The 23,406-nt window shown below is 46.7% G+C and overlaps 1 protein-coding gene across 1 annotated transcript in view; it reads right to left on the bottom strand.

Annotated features, from left to right (window-relative positions):
- The window catches only part of ATP1A1 (ATPase Na+/K+ transporting subunit alpha 1), a 29,970-nt gene that overhangs the window by 403 nt on the left and 6,161 nt on the right, over window positions 1–23,406 (bottom strand). Inside the window, exons 2-22 of the mRNA XM_066377234.1 lie at window positions 19,090–19,194; window positions 18,489–18,548; window positions 16,691–16,894; window positions 15,752–15,865; window positions 14,512–14,646; window positions 14,289–14,406; window positions 13,596–13,864; window positions 12,538–12,736; window positions 12,161–12,270; window positions 10,280–10,414; window positions 9,651–9,843; window positions 8,196–8,371; window positions 7,175–7,311; window positions 5,744–5,894; window positions 5,017–5,185; window positions 4,718–4,872; window positions 4,252–4,375; window positions 2,861–3,006; window positions 2,625–2,755; window positions 2,283–2,384; window positions 341–432 (exon numbers count right to left, since the gene is read on the bottom strand). Coding sequence (XP_066233331.1) covers window positions 341–432; window positions 2,283–2,384; window positions 2,625–2,755; window positions 2,861–3,006; window positions 4,252–4,375; window positions 4,718–4,872; window positions 5,017–5,185; window positions 5,744–5,894; window positions 7,175–7,311; window positions 8,196–8,371; window positions 9,651–9,843; window positions 10,280–10,414; window positions 12,161–12,270; window positions 12,538–12,736; window positions 13,596–13,864; window positions 14,289–14,406; window positions 14,512–14,646; window positions 15,752–15,865; window positions 16,691–16,894; window positions 18,489–18,548; window positions 19,090–19,194 — 3,025 coding nt within the window. The remainder of the gene's footprint in view (window positions 1–340; window positions 433–2,282; window positions 2,385–2,624; window positions 2,756–2,860; window positions 3,007–4,251; window positions 4,376–4,717; window positions 4,873–5,016; window positions 5,186–5,743; window positions 5,895–7,174; window positions 7,312–8,195; window positions 8,372–9,650; window positions 9,844–10,279; window positions 10,415–12,160; window positions 12,271–12,537; window positions 12,737–13,595; window positions 13,865–14,288; window positions 14,407–14,511; window positions 14,647–15,751; window positions 15,866–16,690; window positions 16,895–18,488; window positions 18,549–19,089; window positions 19,195–23,406) is intronic.

Below are 23,406 nucleotides of genomic sequence, written 5' to 3'. Positions count from 1 at the left end.
GAACAGAGCCAATGGAGGGGGGGGTTTTGACCCCAATTCAGTATGGGAGCTCAACTGTATTTATTTGTTCTTTTCTTTTTTTAAGAGTATTGTGCTCATTGGAAAGGTGGTCTAGATTTCTGACAGTTTCCACTGCATCACGTTTGCTTTGTATCTGATCAGTTTTGAAACTGTGATTGAGCTTCCAGTCTTAGGGTGGGACAGCAACCACAGTGAGTTCACAGCTGGTCCAACGGCCTTACCCAATCAGGGGCGCCACCGAGGGAGAAGACACCTCACAGGAAACAGAAGCCCACCGCCCCTTCGGCTCCCTCCAAAACTAACAACGCCTCTAATTTACCTCCAGGGCTTCGCCTGATGATGAGCTTTCTGACTTCATCGTACACGAAGATGAGCAGAGAGTAGGGGAAGGCACAGAACCACCAGGTGGGTCTGGAAACAGAGCAAGCACCAGTTTATACAGAGCACACACAGACGGCTGACCAACAGCATCGCGCTCTGTGCACCCAGGGCCCAGAGGCAGAGGAATCTGACTGCAGACTTATAAAGGAATCCCCTCCCCATCCTCAGTTTGAGTCATAAGAATCAGCTTTTAAGGAAGTTCAGAGGTTTTGTTGACTGGACATTTTCTCCCCTTGGTAAAGTGTTTAAGACGCTCAAGTAATTTGTGTGATGCTGTCTGAACAGAACTACCCTGTAGGTCACAGCCAACTTACTCACCCCAAGTCTGGTCTGACAGTGAAGCTGGGACATGGCTTTGTGTCCCAAGTACCAAACCCGGGGAATGAACACGCTGAGCCCTGACAGATCAGAGGCCATCAGGGGCGGAGAGAGGTTCGCGCTCCCTTCCCCACCAGAGCCTGGGCGGGGCTCTGGCAGCCCCCATCCCTTCTTGTCCTGTGTATCCTCCTCCACAGCTAAAAGATGTCCTCACTTGACTCAGGCACCAGAGTAACTAAACCACCTTCCAAACTGGGTCGAATCTGTCAAATTCTCTAGTCATAGTAAAACGTCCGGAGGCCCTACTCTACGTTAGTGTGAGTTCCTCTTGGAGAGCTTGGATTCTCCTAGCCCCCCTCCTGATAAATGGTGGCCCCAGATGCTAGAATTTACTGGGATCTGACCTGCCCCACTGTGTGCCACCTCTGTGCAGGGTGCCGGGGATACTATGTCAAAATGAGCATGGCCCATGCCTTAAAGATTATCATCTAGTGGAGAACAGAGGTGACAAAGAACAATGCCACAGAAGAGGCGCCATCACACATGCAGGAGGGCAGGAGCATGTGGGGACAAGCCCCAAGGAACTAGCCTTGAAGGATCACCAGGATTGACAGGTCGGGAGGGCCCAGCCTTACCAAATACACAGCAGCTGGGGGAGAGGAATGCGAAGTTCACCTGACAGAAGCACCAGTGGGTGCAAAGACAGGCTGGGACCGTAATAAGGTAGACCCTGGCTGCCCAGACCCCACAGGACATCAGTGAAAGGAGCTGATGGCAACAGGCTAGTTGAGAGGGTCCAGATGGGTCTGAGCAAGGATGAGGAGACTGCAGTTCCAAGTCAAGGTTGTGTTGTTTGGCTCCTACATTCTGTGGCTCAGCATATTTAATCAAGTTGCAGCTTCTCAACCAGTAAGCAGACACCAGCACACACTCAGTTTCAGAAAGCTACTGGCGCTTGTGGTGAAAACTCAAGTTTATCAGAAGTGCAAAGTCGTTCACTGTGTGGAAGGCCAGTCTGGTTCTGACCAAAGACTGGTGGTTGGCTTCCTTTGATCAATTCCACCCATTATCCATGGTAAAGCAGAAGGGACCTCGGATCTGCTTCTCCAGCCTTGTTCCTTGGAGAGCAGAGGATTCAGAGGCCCCCACAGGTGGGGGACTCACCGTGGGACACAGTGACTAGGTAAGAAATCAAGATTTGAATCTGGTCCCCAAACTGCAGGATACCCCATGGTGGCCCCTAAAGATAACTGGACTAAGGCTGGGAGGAGAGGCGGCCCGAGCGCTCAGGGCACATAGTCCATGAGCCAGTCAAAGGTACCAGAGCCTGTCTCCCTTAATCAGGCCAAATCCCAGCACTGGAGGTTCAGCCGGTCTCTGGGTCTGCCGGTCTGGTTTACTGATGAATCAGCCTTTCCTCCTGTTTCCTTGTGTTCACCCAGAGGAATTCTTGTAGACACCACCCCCAAGTTCTGAGAAGAACAGCTACTGAGACATGTCACAGGAGAGAGAGCCACACTGACCGTTCCACACCTTCTAGAGCCAGAAAATGGCCGACTTACTTGAGGGGGTACATCCTTAGGGCAACGCCCATCCCAGGGCAGTAGGAAAGGAAAGCAGCAAGGGCCGTCTCTTCGAAGAGGCCAAATATCAAGATCTTGTTCCTATAATCGAGGGGAGGAAAACGCTTGAAAAATGCAAACAGAAGTTTATCTCCTAATGTTAAGTGTTACAAGGCAGATTGTCTTTATGTATCAGTTGTACTTAGCATCTCCAGGTCAATGAAAAAAACCTAGAAAACCAAATTTTGCTTCCCAAACTAGATTCTAGGAACTCTGCCCTGTGCTGGGCTTTTTGCAAAGGGTTTAAGAAATGCCCAGGACCCCGGACTGTCCTCTACTCACTTCATCCCCTGCTGGAAGACTGAGTTTCTCCGGGTCTTACAGATGACCAGGTCGGCCCACTGCACCACCACGATGCTGACGAAGAAGGCCGTGTGGCAAGTGAACTCCACAATCTTCCTCTGTTCGTAGGTCTGAAACACAGGCAGATAGCTGAGCCTGGTTCTGCGCCTGCCTGGCTGGTGGCTGTGTGGCCACTGCCCTCCGGGACTTGAGGAGCTGGTTGGAACCTCACTTACCCACTGCTGCCCGTAGCTGTCCTCCACGTCGTTGGTCCAGCGGTCATCCCAATCTACTCGGATGCCCAGCAGGTGGATCGGGAGGAAGCCGTTCTCAGCCAGAATCACAAAGTAAGTGAAGAAGCCCCCCAGGGCCTGGATCATACCTGAGCGGTTGGAAAACAACTTGAATGCTAGAGTCCGGTGTGAGGGCACCTCCACACATGTCAGCTGTCTGGGGCAGCAGGCCTGGGAGGGCATCCATGGGGGTCTTCAGCACGGGTTGCTACAGGCTCCAGCTGCTGCCTGCTCACACACCAGTTATGGCCAGTGAACGGAGGACCCTGGGGCACAGTCTTTGCCAAGTGCCCTCTCTACTCTGAATCAACTTTTAAGAGCTTAAAAGGGTTAAGACACATAGGCCCTGCTCTTCAACAGCCGCCTCTAATTACTTGATCATCTGCTTCATTCAGGGCGTGGCCCTCAAGGAGAAAATTGCTCCCCTACTTCTTAACCTCTAAAAAACTGAGTCTCCCCCTCAGAATTGGTAACTTCTGTCTTTAGCCAGCCACCGTGGAAGTTCCGAACACAGCACTTTCTAACCCAACCCTCCCCCACTTTCAGGACCTCTCCCGGCACACCGTCCAACCTCACGCCCCTAAGATCCTCGGGACAAACTTTCATCTATACTCTGGACCTACTCGCCCTCTGCCCAGAGTCAGGTCTTCCTGGGAGTGCCAGGACAGGCGACCAGCCCACTGCCTTGTCATCAGCAGTGTTCAAGTCCTCTCTGCCGCATCTCCATTACTTGCAAATGTGCTGTGTCCCCAGGTGTTCACGGTGAGGTGGCCCACAAGTCCAGAACAAGGGCTCGTGGCAGCTTCACCAGGTTCCCGATGGAGACCAGATAAAGGGTTTAGATCAAAGGCATTCTCACTGCCTCCAACTAGAGCACTTGTTAGTTGGTCATGCTCCCTGGTGGACAGAACTCAGGGGCGGGAGTGCAGGGTCACCATTTGGTGGTGACCTGCCCATCAAGCCTTTAAACCCATGCCATTTCTCCAAAGCCTTCCTGCCTATCCAGCTTAGTAGTGGGTTCTGTGCACCCCAGGAAAAACCTCCCGAGGTTCGTACCGTTCCCTTGAACTGGGCCCAGCGTTCCTACAGCTCTGTGACAAGGGCAGCCTAGGCTCTCGGGCAGAGTGGCTCCCAGTCCAAACAACTGAAGCTCCCACAAGAGTAACTGGGTAGCCAGCTAGGATTCCTCCTCATGTGGAAGATAATTTTAAAATCCACGCCTCCGAATCCTGCCCTATGTCCTGGCTGGTCCTAGATTTGAAGGCCCAGGTAGCCCCACCACTACAGACACTTCCAATTCGCCCACTGCCTGCTCGGTGCCCGGAGATGCTCACCAATCTGCCCATAGGCCATGCTGATCAGCCGCTCGTTCACAAGCTTGTCTGTCTTAGGGTTTCGGGGCTGTCTCTTCATGATGTCGCTCTCAGCTTGCTCATAAGCCAGGGAGATGGCAGGAACCTGGGGAGGAAGGGGTTAAACGTTATATAAAAATTGGAAGCTGGTATTGTGACTTTGTTATAAAATCCTTGCTCTCTTTTAATATTCTTTTCATACCATGAGATAGTAAGTACAGCCCCTGCCTCCTCCTCAAACACAGTAAAATTATACAAAAGGCAAGATTCCTATCTGACAAATAGGTGTTGACGGTTGCCCTGAAGAATAACATTGAGTCTTTGGCCCTGGACATTGCTACTGAGAATTTCTTTTCCTACTGGTGGTCATATGGACCCTGGGAGCACAGTGGTGAGCACCGATTTCACATCTGAACATTATGCTGTGTGGACACTGGCATTCACTTACCATGTCTGTGCCCAAGTCAATGCAGAGGATGGTGACGGTCCCCAGTGGTAGTGGAATGTTTGCAATAATAAATATCAGGAAAGGGGTAATCTCTGGAATGTTACTGGTTAGGGTGTAGGCAATGGATTTCTTCAAGTTATCAAAGATCAGACGACCTATGAAAGCAAGATGTTTTACCGTCTAGCTGGAAGAGGTAGACTGAACATTGCACATACCTTCCCCATAACCACACAGAAATGGATACTGACGAGCAGTATCGGATGAGTGTTTGGTGAACACTTTAAAGGTAGCGCTCTCACCTTCCTCTACTCCAGTCACAATTGAGGCAAAGTTGTCATCTAAGAGAATCATGTCAGCAGCTTGCTTAGACACGTCTGAGCCAGCAATCCCCATGGCGACCCCAATATCTGCCTTCTTCAAAGCCGGGGAGTCATTTACACCGTCACCAGTTACAGCTACGATAGCACCCTACCAGGAGGAGAAACGACGTGGGTTAACCATCGCAGAGACGGACGTGAGGGAGGTGTGTGCGTCCATCTGCCTATCCACGTCCACATCGCAGCCACTGCTCCTTTCCCCAGGCCGCATGGACTCTCGGGAGCATCTTGGCTGAGAATCCACACAGCTGCTACAGAACCAGAGCTGAGAGGTGACGAACGTCAGCACCCTCATTCCATAAGGGCTAGTCAAAGTCACGACTTTGGTGAGGGGCACTCTGGAAAACCCCCACGACCATGGTCATCTCTCCTGGATGCTCTATCGCCAGTGTAGACAGGAGCCTGGGCTGCGATTCCAGGCCAGAGCTGGATCTCAGACTCAGGGCCACCATAGGGCCCTGAAGTGTTCAGTGCGTGTCTCTACCCAACCACTTCCAAGTCACCCTTTCTCTATGCCTGCGGCCTCTTCCTGGCACACACACACAGAGTCTGAGAAAAGCTAGGCCATGTTTCTGCCACCGTTGCTTGGCTTTTACCAGAACTGCAATGACCGAGGCCTGAAAACGGCCCAGCCCGGCTGTGCACTGACCTGTCTCTGGCAGCCCTCTACAATGATGAGCTTCTGCTGCGGAGAGGTCCTGGCAAACACGATCTCGGTGTGGTACTTCAAGATGTCGTCCAGCTGCTCGGAGGTCATGTCCTTTAAGTCACTTCCGTGGACCACACAGGCCTTGGCATCCCTGAGATTAGGACGAGGAAAAAAGGTCACTCATCACTTCACCTACATGATGCTTATCCCCAGGTGGGGATGTTGTTACACAATGCAGAACTCTTTGTAAACAACACAAAGCCGTGGAATTTTCCCCTTCAGGCGAGAGCTACTGTCTATATATAGTACTTTGTAGGTTACAGAGCATTTCCACATATAATATCTCACTCAGGACTCACAACCATCTGTGGGGCAGGCCTGTCTGTCATCTTCCTTTCCCGTTTTTATCAAAGACAGATTGAAATAATATGGCCAAGATTTAGACAGGAGTAGAGCTGATGAAAGCCTAAACCCTCCCCTAACCCCCAAAGTAGGGTGAGGGGGCCCTAAATCTTCATAGACCTATCCATTTCTATTTTACTTTATTGCCAAAAATATCTTTTTTTTTTGTCCTTAACTACCCGTTGTGACTTCCCCATGTTATTTTGTTAGTGTGGACCTGGAAATTGACACGGTGCTAGCCCAGTGGTTAACAGTGTGAAATCAGAAACTAGACTACTGTGTGAATTTCCCTCCTCTACAGAGTAGAACTAATATCTAGCACAGGGGTCCCCAAACTTTTTACACAGGGGGCGAGTTCACTGTCCCTCAGACCGTTGGAGGGCCAGACTATAAAAAAAACTATAAACAAATCCCTATGCACACTGCACATATCTTATTTTAAAGTAAAAAAACAAAACGGGAACAAATACAATATTTAAAATAAAGAACAAGTAAATTTAAATCAATAAACTGACCAGTATTTCAATGGGAACTATGGGCCTGCTTTTGGCTAATGAGATGGTCAATGTCCAGTTCCATATCTGTCACTGCTAGCCGTAACAAGTGATATGACACGGTTCCGGAGCCGTGACGCGTGCATCCCACATCACTGGTAGTACTGTACGTGAGCCATGCCACACTTTGCGACGCCGCCACATACAATACTCCAGGAGCACAGGATGCAGATGCTGACCACCAATGAAAGAGGTGCCCCTTCTGGAAGTGCAGTGGGGGCAGATAAATGGCCTCAGGGGGCCGCATGCGGCCCGGGGGCTGTAGTTTGGGGACCCCTGATCTAGCATATAGGTTATGACATCAAGTGCCTAGAACAGTAAGCATTCTCCAAGAGCTGGCTGTAATGACTTGCTACGGTTGCACTTGGTAGCGGGGCAAACCCAGAAGAAAACCACTAAGAAACTAGGCTGAAGATCTTCAACCCCCTCCCTTGGCACATTCAAGGCTGACTATACTTTGAGTTTCCTGCCTCACCTGGGGTTCACCTGGCTCACTGGGATGTTGAGGCGGGCAGCAATGTCTTCTACAGTCTCATTGCCCTCTGAGATGATGCCCACACCTTTGGCAATGGCTTTGGCTGTGATTGGATGATCTCCGGTGACCATAATGACCTGTTATAAGAAACAGGACAATTTACTGAATGCAGCTGCTACGGCCTTCTGTAAGTATGAAAACAAGACTATTAAGGATGACTCTGCTTAGAAAGTCAAAAGAAAAGGAATATAAACGGGTTCACAGAAAGAAAATGCAAAGCCGACACCCATTTTATCTTGGTGGGGTACACTATTTTTCCTTTTACATAGTCATATAAAAACACTCAAATTTACCCAAACCAGTGAAAAATTATAATCTGACGCGAGTGGAACTGCCGAATAAAGGTGCCGCGTGTAGCCGGCTGGCATCCCCAAAGTGGCCCAATCCGGGAGGAGAGCAACGCATAACAAGAATTCAAAGTGTGGCTACTCTTTCTGACCCAATGATTCTATTTAGAAGAATATAACCAGTGATGGGGGAATCATTTTTAGTTTTTCATTCATGGGAATGAAAAAGAAATCACCTAACAAAGAAGACTAAATGAACCACCCAGAGTCAAGATGTCTGAATAGCATTCTAGAGCTTAAAGAGAAAAAAGTACGGATACATCAACATTCATTATGAAACCCAGTTAATTAAAAACACATTAGATGTGCCATTGTCTATATAAAGATTATTTTGAGTGCAAGTATTTCAAAATTTAACAACTTACTAAGTCTTCTTCTGCTTTTTAATTTGCTTACATGTCTTTCCCTAAAAAGATGAAAAAAAAAATCCCTCATCTGTCTATACCAACATTTAACAGCACTTGGTCTTTTCTGGTGGAAATTAAAGCCTTGGTGATGGACTGCCCCAGTGGAGAAAACCAGCCGGCCACATGGCTCCCATAGCAACATCACTGAGCAGGGTACCCCCAGGCACGAGGGGTGCCGGCGATGCCGAGGAGGCAGGCTGGCCCCACCTTAATCCCGGCGCTCCGACATTTGCCCACAGCATCAGGGACGGCAGCTCGTGGGGGGTCAATCATGGAGATGAGCCCGACAAAGCAGAGATTTTCAACAGGAAAATTCACATCATCGGTGTCGAACTGGAACCCTTCGGGAAACTGCTCATCGGGTAGGTAAAGGTGGCAGAACCCTGCGAGCAGAGGGCAGGGCCTGTGAGCACGAGAGGTCAGCACCGGCTGCCCTCACGCCGCCTCCCTTTCCCTGCGTAGTGTGAACTATCCTTAAAAATCTAGTTTTATAACAGAATGAGGACTTCGTTTACCATGTGGATGATACAGTCACTGAAAGAAAACACATGCCTCAAAGGGAGAGGAATTTCATATGGAAAGGACAACGATGGCACGAGTTCTGAGCACCAGGATCTCAGGGTCTGCGACCTGCCCACATTGCTTAGGTTTAGCAGATCACATAATTATTTCTCAGATTCCCTCTCTGGAAAAGTCAAGGCCATATCTTTGCTTACTATTCACGTAAATATAAATTTCTGTGTGCCAGTGTGAGCCACTATGCTAGCTACCTGGAGGATAAATGCAGATCAGACACGTCCTGCCCAAGGGGTTTAGCATCTAATGCTATTATTAATATGAGCGTCATGATATTCAAAACATTCCTTTCCTTTAGATGTTGTCCAAGGTTACAATGGACTTCCGAGTGGTCTCAGGTACCCTGTGGTTTCATAGGCGAGACAGTGTTTCTACTTGGGGGTGGTGGATGGAGGTGGAGGAACAAAAAGCACCTAGAAGTACAGACAGTGATCTCTCAGTTGGCTGGAGACTTAAGACAGACACCTTGCGCTGGACAGGGAGCAGATGTGAACTGAACCACCATACGGGACCAGGCAAGCAGGTCTCCGTCATCTAAGCAAAAGAACCGGAAGAATTGCATAATTTCTGCCAACCTACAAAATCCTGTCACTGCTACTTTCCCAGTTATACCACAACGAAGAAAAGTCCTTTTCATCTACAGTGTCTGCCAGGCCGAAAGTTACCGCTTGTCTAATTATGAGGTGACGGCCCCGGGCCAAGGTCTCACGGAAATTCACAACCCTCCTGTGCATTCAGGATATGGCTTATTCTGAACTACCCTAGGAATGAATTTTAATTTCACAAAGTTTACAGATCATGAACAGAGCAACAAAGGTTAGATAAACTCTTCTCCCTCAGTTATTATTATTTTTTGGCGAACAGAACTGACTAGCATGAGACCAACGGCCCGAGCATGAGTCAGAAGCAAACCAGCAGGGTTTGTTGCTCACGGTCCAACACATCCAGCATTTCCCTGGCATCATTTATTGTTTTCACAACAGGGGCCCGTAAGGAGCAGGAAGATCGCTCCGGAAAGGCTCCTGGGGAGGCTAGTGAGCCCTGGAGGTGACTGCACTGCCTCACTGTCGCCAGACGCCTATGTACCGAGCACGCGCTCCCCCAGGCCGCCCAGCTCCAGGTAGGCGTTCTGAAAGGCGTCCTTCAGCTCCTCATCCAGGGGCTGCTCCTTGCCGTGGAGCAGGATAGAGCTGCAGCGGTCCAGGATCCTCTCCGGGGCGCCCTTCATCACCAGCAGGTGCCGGGGCTCAGACGTGTTGGGGTTCTTATGAATGGACAGCTGGAAAGGATGGTTCAGATTTCAATGGGTGTGGCAGTCCGTGATGGGGAAACAGCTCCCTCCCTAATTAAAGTTTGTCATGGAAAAAACCAAGACCCCTTATTTCTAAACTTGGAAATGTCTCACACCTTATAACACACTTTGAATTCTACAGAAAAAAAAGAACAATGACAGTCACAAATTCCTGATGTATTTATATACAAAGTTTTGCTGAAGAAAACATTTCAAAGGAGACTTTGTTTATCCTACTGATATTCAAATAAATTGGGATTTTTCTCAATGTAAATGAGGATCAAGTCAAAGTTAATGTTCATAAGAAATCTGAACAATTCCTTTTAGAGAGCATTTATGCTTGTATAGTCCCCCGCAGGAGACAGGCCCTTCCCCGGTGCTCCTCCTCCCCCTCCCGGCCCGCACGCACCCTGCGAGCCCAGACCTGGTACTTGTTGGTGGAGTTGAAGGGGATCTCCACGATTTTGGCATATCGCTCTCGCATCTCCTTCACCGAGCCGCAGCACAGCTCGATGCACTTTAAGAGGGCTGACTCAGAGGCATCACCTGCAACGGCCCGCTGTGAACAGAGGTGACACCTGTTAACTTCCCCAAAACACCACACCGAGGTCCATCACTGCAAATTAGGAAAAACAGCCAGGAATGTGTTCTAATCTCATCGAAGCAGAAGAGGACAGCACAGGAGAAGCAACACTGTTGGGACCGACAGGACACCCTGGAGCCCAGATCCAACGCCCTTCAGACACAAATGCCCATCTCCTCTCTCTCATCCGAAATCCACTTTGGCTAAAAGAAGGGCATCTGAAGGTGTCACCTGACCTCGGGAGACACAAAACAAACCCTTCTAATCTACTTTAGCCTATTTTTTTAAATCTTCCCCTGTTGAAAAGTCTCAAAGCCAACACATTTCTGGTTATGAACCCGAAAATACCTAGTGAGAAAGTAAACATTTAGAGTGCTCTCTGCTGCCCTACAATTTATAGGAAAGTGCCTTAGGTTCTCAGGATTGGGAACAAACTATATGTGTCAAGGGCAAAGTAGAGGACTTTATATTCTAAACACAAATGTGGGAAAATATCTGGGCCTAAAGGATGCAAACTGCAAGATATGACCAGCTCCAACAGTCATATAATCAGCTCACAGTTCAGCTAAAGCCCATACTTCAGGTGATGGTCCTTTTAATGCCATTAACGTGGCCCCACCCCCTGAAATACTTAGAAACACATCTCAAACTACCTTTCTGGGGCTTTTAAATCAGGGAAGGTGTGATGCCTCTGAGCCCCTGTGCTCTGAGCCAAGAGAATTTCTTCGAGGCAGGGATAAATGTGAAGCGAGCATCTCATGTTATCCTAGGATCATTTGAGAACAGGCACTTTCAGCATCCTCCTTTGAACAATGACAAGCCATCTCCTTTAAAAAACAAAGGAGCTTGCCCTGCCCAGATTGCTCCGTTGGTTAAAACATCATCCAGAAGTGCAGAGGCTGCCGGTTCAATCCCCAGTCAGGGCACAAACAGGTGGATGTTCCTGTCCAGTGTGCGCACTCTTCTCACCCTTCCTCTCCAAAATAAATAAGATAAAGCAGCCCTATTTGTGTAACAAGAGCCACCTCAGTTCCTCTCTTTCTCTTTGATAACAGGGTCTCTACCCAGAGCTACCACAGGCAGCATGGCTGATAACGAGCCAGCCCCAGGGCCTCGGGTGGCTCTTTTTGTCCCTAAGGGCCCTGTGCAGCTCATAGCCTTTCTGACTTTGTCTTCACAGGGCAACACAGTAAAACCTCAGTCATTTCCAATTTCAGGCATGCCCTGTGAGGCTGAGCTTATTTTTGCATCGTTAGTAAGCACGCTAAGAACAAATAAGAGAAACAGCTGAGCTATTTTAAGAAAATAAATGGCTTAAGGGATTTACTGGTATATCCTAACATGCAAATGTAATTACGGAGTCACACAAGTAGCCCTTGCTGTCCAGGTAGAGGTGACAGCATGTGAAGTCAGAGCAGTAAAATTGGATTTTACTAGGTTTTCACTAAAGATTACCTTCCCCACTCTTTGCTCAGTTTTTACTGTAGATTCACTTTTTTCTGAACTACATGGATTAGGGGTTTGGTAAGTACTTCAGGCTCTACGGGCAATAGAAGTCAACCAGAGCAGAACATCACACGCCATCTCTGCACCTGCAAGATTGGGTATTTAGGGACCACAGAGGTCACCTGCTATTTAAAAAAAACACTCACATGGTAACAATCTGTGTGTGGTATCTACACAGCCCCAAGCCTAAGGGCTAAGAGGAACTCCTGAGCTTACCTTAAGGATGGGGAGGTTTTCCTGGTTAGCCTGAAACACAGCCCTGTTGCAGAGACCTGCGATTCTGGACAGAGCAAGCCAGGTGGCTGAGGACTTGTCGAATGAGACACCTGGTGGGGTCAAGATGGGAAAGTAATGCATTAACATTGCAATAACGTCCCATAAAAATGGAAATAATGCACCGCATTTCCCAATTACTGAAACAAATCAGGTTTTAGGAATTTTTCAACCTGATTTGTATGGCAAATTCAGTTTTTCCATTAACATGCAAAAAGAAAAAAGGTAAAACCTATAACCTTGATGCCTTATGAAATGACTTTTTAAAAAAAGGCACCTTGAACAACTGAGGCTCTGGTGTGGGCAGGCCCTGCTCTTACCACTCTGATTCTCTGTCGTATCAGCTTCATGGATTTGATTGTCAAACCACATGTGGGCCACCGTCATCCGGTTCTGAGTCAGGGTTCCAGTTTTATCTGAGCAGATGGTGGATGTGGACCCCAATGTCTCCACAGCTTCTAAGTTCTTCACTAAGCAGTTTTTCCTCGCCATGCGCTTGGCAGTAAGGGTCAGACACACCTGAAAAGCATTTGGAACAGAATTATTTCAATCTCAACAAGGTTGGAATTCTAGACAAACTCCAGTTGCACCCTAATGTAGAAGATACTTGTCTGAAATGAACTCTCAATCTTCCCATGAAGTCTGAAGAGGTAAGAATGGTTACATGTATGGGACTTTCCATCCTCTCTCCAACAAGCGTTATATTAAGAAAAGTGAAAATAGCCAGGATTTAGCACAATTTCCCCTACTCAACCTCAAGTTCTCCTTTGTTGGTTACATTATTCTAGATCAGTGGTAGTCAACCTGGTCCCTACCGCCCACTAGTGGGCATTCCAGCTTTTATGGTGGGCGGTAGCAGAGCAACCAAAGTATAAACAAACAGATAGATTTAACTATAGTAAGTTGTTTTATAAAGATTCATTCTGCCAAACTTAGCAAAAATCCAACATAAAGTACTTGGTAAGTAATTATTATATACTTTAACTTGCTGTAACTTTGCTTTTTAAATTTTATGAAGTTACTTCCCTACTTTATAAATCACCATCACTGTGGAACTGGTGGATGGTTAGAAAATTTTACTACTAACAGAGATACAAAAGTGGTCGGTAGGTATAAAAAGGTTGACTACCCCTGCACTAGACCATGTGATAATACAAGAACAAAATTCATTTCTTTGGATTACTATGTTCCATATAGAAACGCACTGAGGTCCTCCCACAGTCTAACCTACCATGTGGCTCTGAAGAAAATCTTTATATAAACATGTGCAATAAAACACAAGTTGGCCCTCCAGGAGAGGAGTGCGGATGAGTCTTATATGCATGCAAGCTGATCTGAGTCAACCCCGAGTGAACACTGCCTCCCCGCAGCCTCTTACCGTGACAGTGGCCAGCAGACCTTCTGGCACGTTCGCTACAATGATACCGATGAGGAAGATGACAGCCTCAAGCCAGGTGTACTCAAGGATCAGCGAAAGGATGAAGAAGGACACCCCAAGGAATACCGCCACACCCGTGATAAGGTGGATAAAATGTTCAATTTCTGCAGCTATCGGAGTCTGGCCGCCTTCCAGGCCAGAAGCAAGCGTGGCAATCCTTCCCATCACGGTGCGATCTCCAGTGTACACGACAATGCCACGAGCAGTGCCTGAAGGGGGGGTACCAAAGCTTACTCAAAGAAGCCAGAGTTTGCAATTACCTGGCATGGTTAAAACACAGACACACACATTTTTAAGGGCCAGCTCTTTGGTGCTATATGCTGTCTGCTTTAAACCAGAGACTTGGGCAAAGGAATCAAAGGGATTTTCATCATTCCATTGGCAGGAAGTGGCTCCAAACGCCAAGCTGGAGGAGCTCAGCCACAGAGGGGCTGGAGGGGAAGGAAGAAGAAATCTGCCACCAGTTTCCTAGGCTCCCTGCCAGCAAGTGAGCCACTCTGCTCTGGGCCTGACCAAAGTGGCCAGCAACAAAGTCAATAAAACGAGAAATCATGTCTAGGATTTTTTTTTTTTTGTTATTAATGATGAAGACAAATGCCATGCTGTGCTGAATAATGCCTTCAAAAGGTCTACCTTCAACACAGTTGGTTGAGAAGAAGGCAATGTTCCTCGTCTCCAGTGGGTTCTCATTTGTGAAATCCGGAGATCTGGTCTGGGGTTCTGATTCACCGGTGAGGGAGGAGTTATCCACCTGTCGATGAGAACAGGCGTAAGTGTCGTGTGAGCGCACTGGCCTGGTGCTGGGCCCTGGGCTGCGACTCCCAATGCCCACAGGCAGGGTTTGGTGTCCACCCACCTTGCAGCCATTTGCAGATATGATTCTGAGATCAGCAGGGATCCGGTCGCCACCTTTCACTTCAACCAGATCCCCAACAACAACATCCTCTGCATTTATGCTCATTTTCTCACCATTTCGAATCACTAGGGCTTGCTTTGGAAAGGGCAAAGTTTATACCATTAAATCAGATAAAAATAGATACCGACAACAAAATCATCCTACAAAATAATCTTTAATCCTAATTATGTGGATGCATAACAAAGATATTTTTATTTGCACTAAAATAGTACTAGCCTGACCAGGCGGTGGCAGTGGATAGAGCATCGGATTGGGATGCAGAGGACCCCAGTTCGAGACCCCAAGGTCACCAGCTTGAGCCCAAGGTTGCTGGCTCGAGCAAGGGGTTACTCGGTCTGCTGTAGCCCCCTGGTCAAGGCACATATGAGAAAGCAATCAATGAACAACTAAGGTGTCGCAACAAAAAACTGATGATTAATGCTTCTCATCTCTCTCCATTCCCGTCTGTCTGTCCTATCTATCCTTCTCTCTGTAAAAAAAAAAAAAAAGAAAAAGGCCCTGGCCGGTTGGCTCAGTGGTAGAGCGTCGGCCTGGCGTGCAGAAGTCCCGGGTTCGATCCCCGGCCAGGGCACACAGGAGAGGCGCCCATCTGCTTCTCCACCCCTCCCCCTCTCCTTCCTCTCTGTCTCTCTCTTCCCCTCCCGCAGCCGAGGCTCCACTGGAACAAAGATGGCCCGGGCGCTGGGGATGACTCCTCGGCCTCTGCCCCAGGCGCTAGAGTGGCTCTGGTCGCAACAGAGCCTCGCCCCAGAGGGGCAGAGCATCGCCCCCTGGTGGGCGTGCCAGGTGGATCCCGGTCGGGCGCATGTGGGAGTCTGTCTGTCTCTCCCCGTTTCTGGCTTCAGAAAAATACAGAAGAAAAAAAAAAGAAGATAGTGATTTCATAAAAAAAGAAATAAAAAAGATAGGACTAATCTTATTTGTGCACATTACAGTAGCTTGCTCAACAATTCTCTAAGAGACTATCCTCTCATGCTCCTGTCATATGTGCGCCTTTTCTGTCCATTCAGACAGGAGACAGTCACTTTCTGGGGTGTAAAAATCGGTCTGGTTAGGGTGGAAGGTGAAAGCACCCCTCTCCCTGATGGAGTCACTAAATTCTTAGATATACCTGAACCTCACACTAATTCATTCTCGGGGCTGACAAGTCACCTGAGGGACAGGACAGAGCAGCAGGTACCTGTGGAACCATGTTTTTGAAGGATTCCATGATCTTTGAGCTTTTAGCTTCCTGATAGTAGGAGAAACACCCGGTTATGATGACGACAGCAGACAGCACCACACCGAGGTACAGCTGGGAGGAAACAAACAAGTTAAACCCGCATGGGTCTGGGCAAAGAACGAGGAACAGTCAGTTAATTTTTGATAGAATGAAAAACAGATTTTGAACAGAGATCAAGGCTTCAGAAATACAGAACTCATGCCCTTGTATGTATCTTTCTCAAGACCATTGTATAGGAGTCTGAAATGGAGGCACAGATATCTCATCACTCACAAGACAGATTTTTAGAAATGTTCTAGATAAATCAGAATCTCCTGCTTTATTAAAACAAATTTTTGGAAAAATTTGTGACTTTTGAAGAATAGCTATCAAACGTTTCTGGACAGGTGTAATGTGCCAAGATTAAAAGCTGTGGTCTGTTGTCAAATGAATGGCCCGCAGGCCTAGGCCAGGACCTGAGGGAGCTGCCTGTGCACAGCAGCGACGTGTACAGTGGACAACCAGTTGGATAGAGCACCCGCAGGGCGGGGGTGGGGGGGTGGGGGGGGGTGGCCGGGGAACTTCAATCGAAGGAAGAACGGATGGGCCCTGAAGGCAACAGGTGCTGACACTACTTTCCCCTGGGGTTAAAAACATTCAATAAGCTGCCCTGGCCAGGTAGCTTGGTCGGTTAGAGCATCATCCCAATACACCCAGGTTGTGAGTTTGATCCCTGGTCAGGGCACATGCAGGGACATCTATATTTCTCTATCTCTCTCTTCCTTCCTCTCTGAAAGCAATCAAATTAAAAAAGAAAAAAAACATCAGGAAACTAGTGATAGTTGAAAATAAATGAGCAGTCAAGACCAAGGACACCTTATGCATACCAATTATCCAAATTAGAAGTACAGAACTCACATTATCGTTCTGAGGTTCCTCTTCCGTGGCAGCTTGGATACCGTAAGCCAAGAAACAAAGAATCGCTCCAATCCACAGTAACATTGAGAAGCCCCCAAACAGCTGCCGGCAGAATTTGACCCACTCTGGGGTGGTGGGAGGGGGTGTGAGGGCATTCGGACCGTCACGGGCCAGGATCTCAGCAGCACGAGCACTGGTTAAGCCCTAAGCAGAGAAATACTAAGTCAGATAAATGGCTCCAGCACTTGAGAAGGTAACAGAGCTGGAAAGCTGCAGCAGAGGACTTAGGAGGAAACAGTCCCCAAGCCCAGGTAAAGCCTGGCAAACTCACGTGATCCCCAACAATAGCCCACGTTTCCCGAGGGACCCACAACACCCAGGTTGATCCACTGGGCGAATGTGAATCCAGTCTGATCTCTTCTAAGTTGTAAGATAAGGGATTCAGGCTAAACTTCATTTTTACTAAAAGGATATCTATTTTAATGAATTGATTCAGCTTTGTAAATTAAGAGCTTTAAATTTTCTGTACATTGAATTTGTCAGGGAGAATAAAACCCTGTATAAGTATAGAAGAAGAGGGGGAAATCTCTGTAGAAACCCAACTTATTAGTGGGTTAACAGCCCAGTTTTAAATATAGAACTTTAATTGCCCCCCTCTCCCCAGGACACCTGTGAATTGAACAGTATTCACTGGAAGAGTCCACTCTATTCTCTTAACTGAGCCTTAAACTGAGATGCACTGACAGAAGAGAATAGACAGAAGGCTCCTATTACAAGGGGAAAAAGTGGTCCCTTTTGCACTATCAAAATACAAAATCCGGGAAAAAAAAGACATCTCACTGCCCAAAGTGTCCGTTAATACATAGTTTGGGTTCATGTTATTTTTATTATTTAACCCGGGAGCGTGGGAAAAGGAAAACAACAATTTTACCTTTTTATTTAGGACCCTCCCCTCCGCCTCAAGTTCACGGTGTGATCTCAAGCACCGAATCCGAGCTTTACATTAACTCCTTTAATTCCCACAACAACCCTTTAGGGTATTACTAATCCCATTTTACAAGTAAAGGAACAGACCCACAGCGTTTGAGCACACTGACTTAGGGTCGCAGAGAACATAATTCATGGGAACCTCATAAAAACTTCAGTTTTATGACCCACTTGATGTGCTTAGAGCCTGCCGACAGCGACTGTCAGCCGGACCCAAGCCAAGGCCGCCGCTCAGAGCTCTTGGCCAGCTCACCTTCTCAGATCTTCTTGATAAAGAACACTCCTGCCAACTGTTTACCTTTATGTGGCAAATTTAATATCAAAATACCCTAGATAACAAGCCTATATAACACCCACTTTATTAAAAGGTTTCTTTGAATTGTATAAAAAAAAAAAGTCACAAATAAATGACCAAAGTTCTGACATACTGTGTAATGAGCTACCTGGTAAAAGTGCAACAATTTGAATTGTTGGAAGAGCCACCTCAATTAACAAACACAGAAGAATAAAGGCAAGATTTGTAGTCAAAACCCAGGAATAATCATGGCTTTGGGTTCAATTTTGGCACCCCATTCATTGGATCTCACCTGCTGTGGAATGGGAAAATCGTATACACTTTCAAAGTTTCAGAGGAAACAAAATTTTCATAAATGCATATGGAAGACCAAGTTCTGTGCATGTCACACAGTAGATATCAGATAGTGACTGTCATTATGCTCTTTTCTAGTCCCCAAGGTTAGGCCTGTGACATGGGGGAAATGTCACAGGGGAAAACTGATTCTGTATAGAAATGTTTCAAATTAGAACGTACTCGGCTCAAGTCTGTTCCATATTTGCGATGAAGTTCGTCAAGGCTAAGTTTATGGTCATCCTAAAGAAAAGCAGAAACAAAAAAAGCAATTAAATACTGTACTATGAAAAAAAGTTCGGATGTTGGTATACTTCCCACCACTGCCTAATGGCTCAGCAACCACACAGCTACCCACTGAGAGAGAACGCCTAGCGTGCCTGCCTCGCGGCTGCAGAGCAGCCATCGGTCTCAGAGAGCCTGGGGAACTTCCCTGGCTTTCCCTGATGACCAGGCAGACTCCAGACAGACTGCATCTGTGGGAGCTTCCACAGGTCTGAAGACGAAAAACACAGAAAAGCAAGGACCCCCGATTTCAACCACAGCCCCTGTGGTTATGCCAGAGTAGTTTAACAGTTTAAAAGCTACAGCTTTTAAAAGGAAAAATTTCTACATCAACTTCTATGATTCAGTAAGATCTGTACAAGGGCCGTGATCACTTTACTTTGAAAATAAAGCAGGTCTGTGACTATTGGGGGGGGAGGGGCAGGGGAGGGTCTCAAAAGATATGCCACAATTAATTTTTAGAAGGAGAAGAGAAAGCAATCTTCCTCCTAGCTCTTACCATAGAAACTTCTTTCTTGAGTTCATCCATATCCCTCTCTTTCTTGGCCTTTTTTTTGTCACCATGCTCAGAAACGGCTGCGGGTTCATATTTATCACGTCCAACCTACAGGAGAACAGGGAAAAGAAGTGGTTTTGAGTTACGAACAGCCAGCACCTCGAAACCCAAGATTTGGGAGCAGGGGATTTCAGCAATTTTTTGGATAGCCATCACTTTGAATAGTCATTGGGATAATACTCATGAAAATTTAGTGCTATGCCAACCACTAAGCAAAGTGATTTATTATTCATGTGGCCATCATAAGCTCATCAGCACTCCAAGGCACGAAAACCAGCAGGCGAGCTGTGGCAGCCCCAGAATGAAAGGCCCTGCAGTCACTTCCATTTGTGGGGAACAGGGTAAGGGCAGTGCGGTGGCCTGCCTTCCACTGTCCCCACTGCAAGGATGAAACCATCTTTAGATTGACTTAGAACATATGTTTTGCATTCTGAATCAGACAGGCCTGATGTAAAAACCTGGGCTCTACCCCTTACGGGCTACACTAAACCTTAAGTTTCAATGTTTTTCTTCTATAGCATGGAGATAATAGTGTTTTGGAGAGGATTAAAGGATACAATATATCTAAAATACTAGTTACTGTTATTTAAATTCTTACCTTTGCCAAGAAATCATTAAGTATCAAATTTAAATATTTTTAGGGCTCAAATAAGAATGTGGGCCTTTTCATCTCCTTGTTGTTACTGGGTCAGTCTGAGTCCTTAAAACTCTTTAAATAAAAGAGTCAGAAAAGGGGTCCCCACCCCATCCTTCAGCCTGAGAAGAAACCCCCCCAAACCTAAGCCACCAGAAATGTTCTGACATAAGAGGGTGTAGGAAAGGCATGTGAATCACCAGGAATCATAGGGTCCACCTACACCTCCCGGAAACTGAAACAGTTTTTAGAGAAAATGTCACTTCTATAGTTTAAATTTAGATTGTTCCCCCTTCCACCCCGTTTAAAATGCTTGAGCTTATCTACACACAACGCCTGAACTTGGTGCTGCAAAGCTCGGTCTGTGGAGGAAAGGTGATCACCAAGCCCAACCTGCCCCCCTCCACAACAACTACCTCTAAAGGAGGGCAAAGAGAAGAGGTGTTAACAATTTTCTAAAAATGGATAATCTCTGGCACTATTACTATTACTCTGTGGCTCTCCCTTACTCATTTCTAACTTTCAGAAATATACAACCAGCTGAAAGCAATGAGGAAGAAAGTACGTCCAGATGAAAATTTTACTGTGCTGAAAAAAATTTAAGAGTATAGGTATGTTTCAGCCATACCTGATATGGTTGCAAGTAAATACAAGACTCACTTGAACTTAAAGGCTCTATAGCGAAATCAAATTAGTTGGTATTGCCCACATGTAGAGATGTGTGTACCACCATCCCTTTGACTCCTGTGGTTACTTCTGCAGTGTCTCTTAACTAACAGCTAACCCTTCCAACAGGGAGCGGAGTTCTTTAGTTTCTACCTTATCTGTTAAGAATGGAGCAGGTCTACAGATAGCCAACATTCTTGACATTCCCTCCGCTGTGGAGCAACTACACAAGCTAGTCCTCTGTGCACATAGCCCCTGGTGCCAGCTGAAAGCAGACAAATACAAAGGACAGGGCTCTCACCAGAGGAGCTCTCCATGCACTTCATGGGAAGGCACAATCCTGAAAAATCATTTTAAAGCCATCGGCTGGGGAACTCTAGAAGACGTGTGTGGTCAGTTTGTATTGATTTTTAAAATACAGCTCATATATTCTCTTTAAGCATGTGGAGGTTCATTAAAATATATTTAATTTAAATATATAAAAATCAGAGTTAAAATCCCTCTGCCTCACCATCTGTATGCTTTGATTATTCGCAGACTTTCAATATTTTCCACTCCAAAAGAGGGAGGCGGGAATGTCAAGAGCAGCTAGGTCTTGGACACTTTCCAAAGTTTTACCCCCATTTACAAATAAATATCTTGCCTGCAGCTTTAGTTATCAATGGTTAAGTTAGCTGAGAATCACAGCTTCCTAACAGTCATGCCCATCCCTTCATCAATTCGTGCTATACAAAGCATACTTTTATTTATTCATTTTAGAGAGGAGGGAGAGAGAGAGAGAAAGGGGGGAGGAGCAGGAAGCATCAACTCCCATATGTGCCTTGACCAGATAAGTGCAGGTTTTGAACCGGCAACCTCAGCATTCCAGGTCGACGCTTTATCCACTGCGCCGCCACCACAGGTCAGGCCCAAAGCATACTTTTAACTGAGGACTTTTTGAAGAAGATACAGGAAGTATTAACGTCTGAGATTTTTTTTTTAATCCATTTTTAGAGAGGAGAGAGAGAGGTAGAGAGAGAACTAGAGAGAGAGAAGGGGGGAGGAGCTGGAAGCATCAACTCCCATATGTGCCTTGACCAGGCAAGCCCAGGGTTTCGAACCAGGGACCTCAGCGTTTCCAGGTCAACGCTTTATCCACTGCGCCAACACAGGTCAGGCCAACGTCTGAGATTTTTTTTCTCCCTTCAAGAGGTTCCTTTTTTCACTAGGAAAATTTGTCCAGAAGACCAAGCAGCTTTGACACGATTTATACAATTCAGTTCTTCCCTACAAGTAGGAGTTTAAAAGTAGCTTATCTTGATGGGAAGCAAATACTACTTAAGTCCCTATCTGTCTCCATCATGAGTTTCAAAACAGAAAAACATTCTGTGTATGTGTGTGGGGGAGTGCAGGGTGGGACGGGAACAGTGCTAAAAATGGGTAAGATAACATTTCATTTATTATTTCTTTTAAAAGCATTTTGGAAGAACAAAGGTCATGGCAAAGGTAACTGATAAATAGTTTTCATGACTATAATGACTTTCCCACTCCTTTAGGAACGGAACTTTCTTTTCCATTAGAAAATTCAGATCACCTGGTGAGGGGTGACCAATCCTCACTCCCACCACGCTCTCTGAGGACACTCCTTGGGCACTCTTTGATGTCTCTAGAAGGACACAATGGAAGCTCAATGTTACAACCTTTCTCTCAAAAGGGCCAACTGTGAAAATGAGGTTCTGGTTTGTTTGTTTTTCTCTATTCTAATTTAGGAAGTGGGAAGTCACAACAAGGGTAGGGGTTTGCCCAATGTGACACAGCTTAACATGTGTAATTAGTTAGTCTTGTGCTTCCCAGGGATTCCATCTTCTTGCCGATTCACTATCCTAAGTTTGCTACCATTTGATCTGGGTAGAGGGAAAGAGCGTACAGGAGATGGGAAGTGAAAATGCTTGACAGGAAGAGCCAAGGTTAAGACATACAGGAAGGTTCACTCATTTAAAAACATAAATGGAACCATCCCAATGAGCGCAGCATCCCTGAGATCTGCTAGTGATACTCCTTCCTCCTCTTCAGCAATGAACAATTTAAAGGGGGTGGAGAGGGTACTGATATGACAGGTACAGAGGACAAGCCCAAAATTTTAAAGAGGTACACAAAAGAGCAGCGATGGTTAGAAAAGAAGTTTCCACCCCACAAGTTTAGTCACTTCTGCATAAGCTGAAGCTGCCATCCAAGCCTTCAGACAGCTCAACTACCAGCCTCCCTCAGGGCAGGCTTCTGTGGCTTTCTCAAAACTGCATGCCACTATCCCTACCCGTGAGCACAAGGCCCTGGGTTAGCAGGGAGCTCAGAGTTCTTCAGACTTCTGATATTCCAGCTGAGAAAGTAGCAAGTGTTCTTGGAAGCTGAGCTGACCATGCCCTTTAGACAGGACTTTTGATAGTACTTTTAATTCATCTTAAGTCATTCTAACTCTGCCTATGCCAGCTACAGGACCTTGAACAGCCAACCTCAGTTTTCCCATCCTTAAAATGGGAGCAACACTGGTGTAACTACTAAAGAATCTAGAGAAGGCATTCTGATTAATCAAGGAGCGGCCACCAAATCGGAAACAGAACACCTAGAAACTGCACTGTTCCCCAAACCCACAGAAATTCTGGAAGAGCAAGGGGCGCCACTAGGCATGTAAAAGTAACTGCCCCCACGAAGCCCATTGCAAAGCTGACCAACAGGGTCACAGAAACGGCATCTCTGAATCCAATTTGGCAAATTCCACCTTAGCAGGGAAGTTGGAAGTTAGGGTGTGGTTTCTGATCCTGCTGGTTGCCTAGGCTGGGCTCCATCTTTCCTTTATTTGAAAGGCACTGTGTGTGTGTGTGTGTGTGTGTGGTGGTGGGGGGGGGGGCGCGCGCGGTCCAATCTTCCTGGAATCGTGTATTATTAAAACATCATTAAACACAATTGACTATGTAAAGGTACTC

This window comes from Saccopteryx leptura, chromosome 3 (genome assembly GCF_036850995.1).
Source record: "Saccopteryx leptura isolate mSacLep1 chromosome 3, mSacLep1_pri_phased_curated, whole genome shotgun sequence".
In the NCBI taxonomy this organism is placed as follows: Eukaryota; Metazoa; Chordata; class Mammalia; order Chiroptera; family Emballonuridae; genus Saccopteryx; species Saccopteryx leptura.
This window is presented reverse-complemented; position numbering and strand designations above follow the sequence as displayed.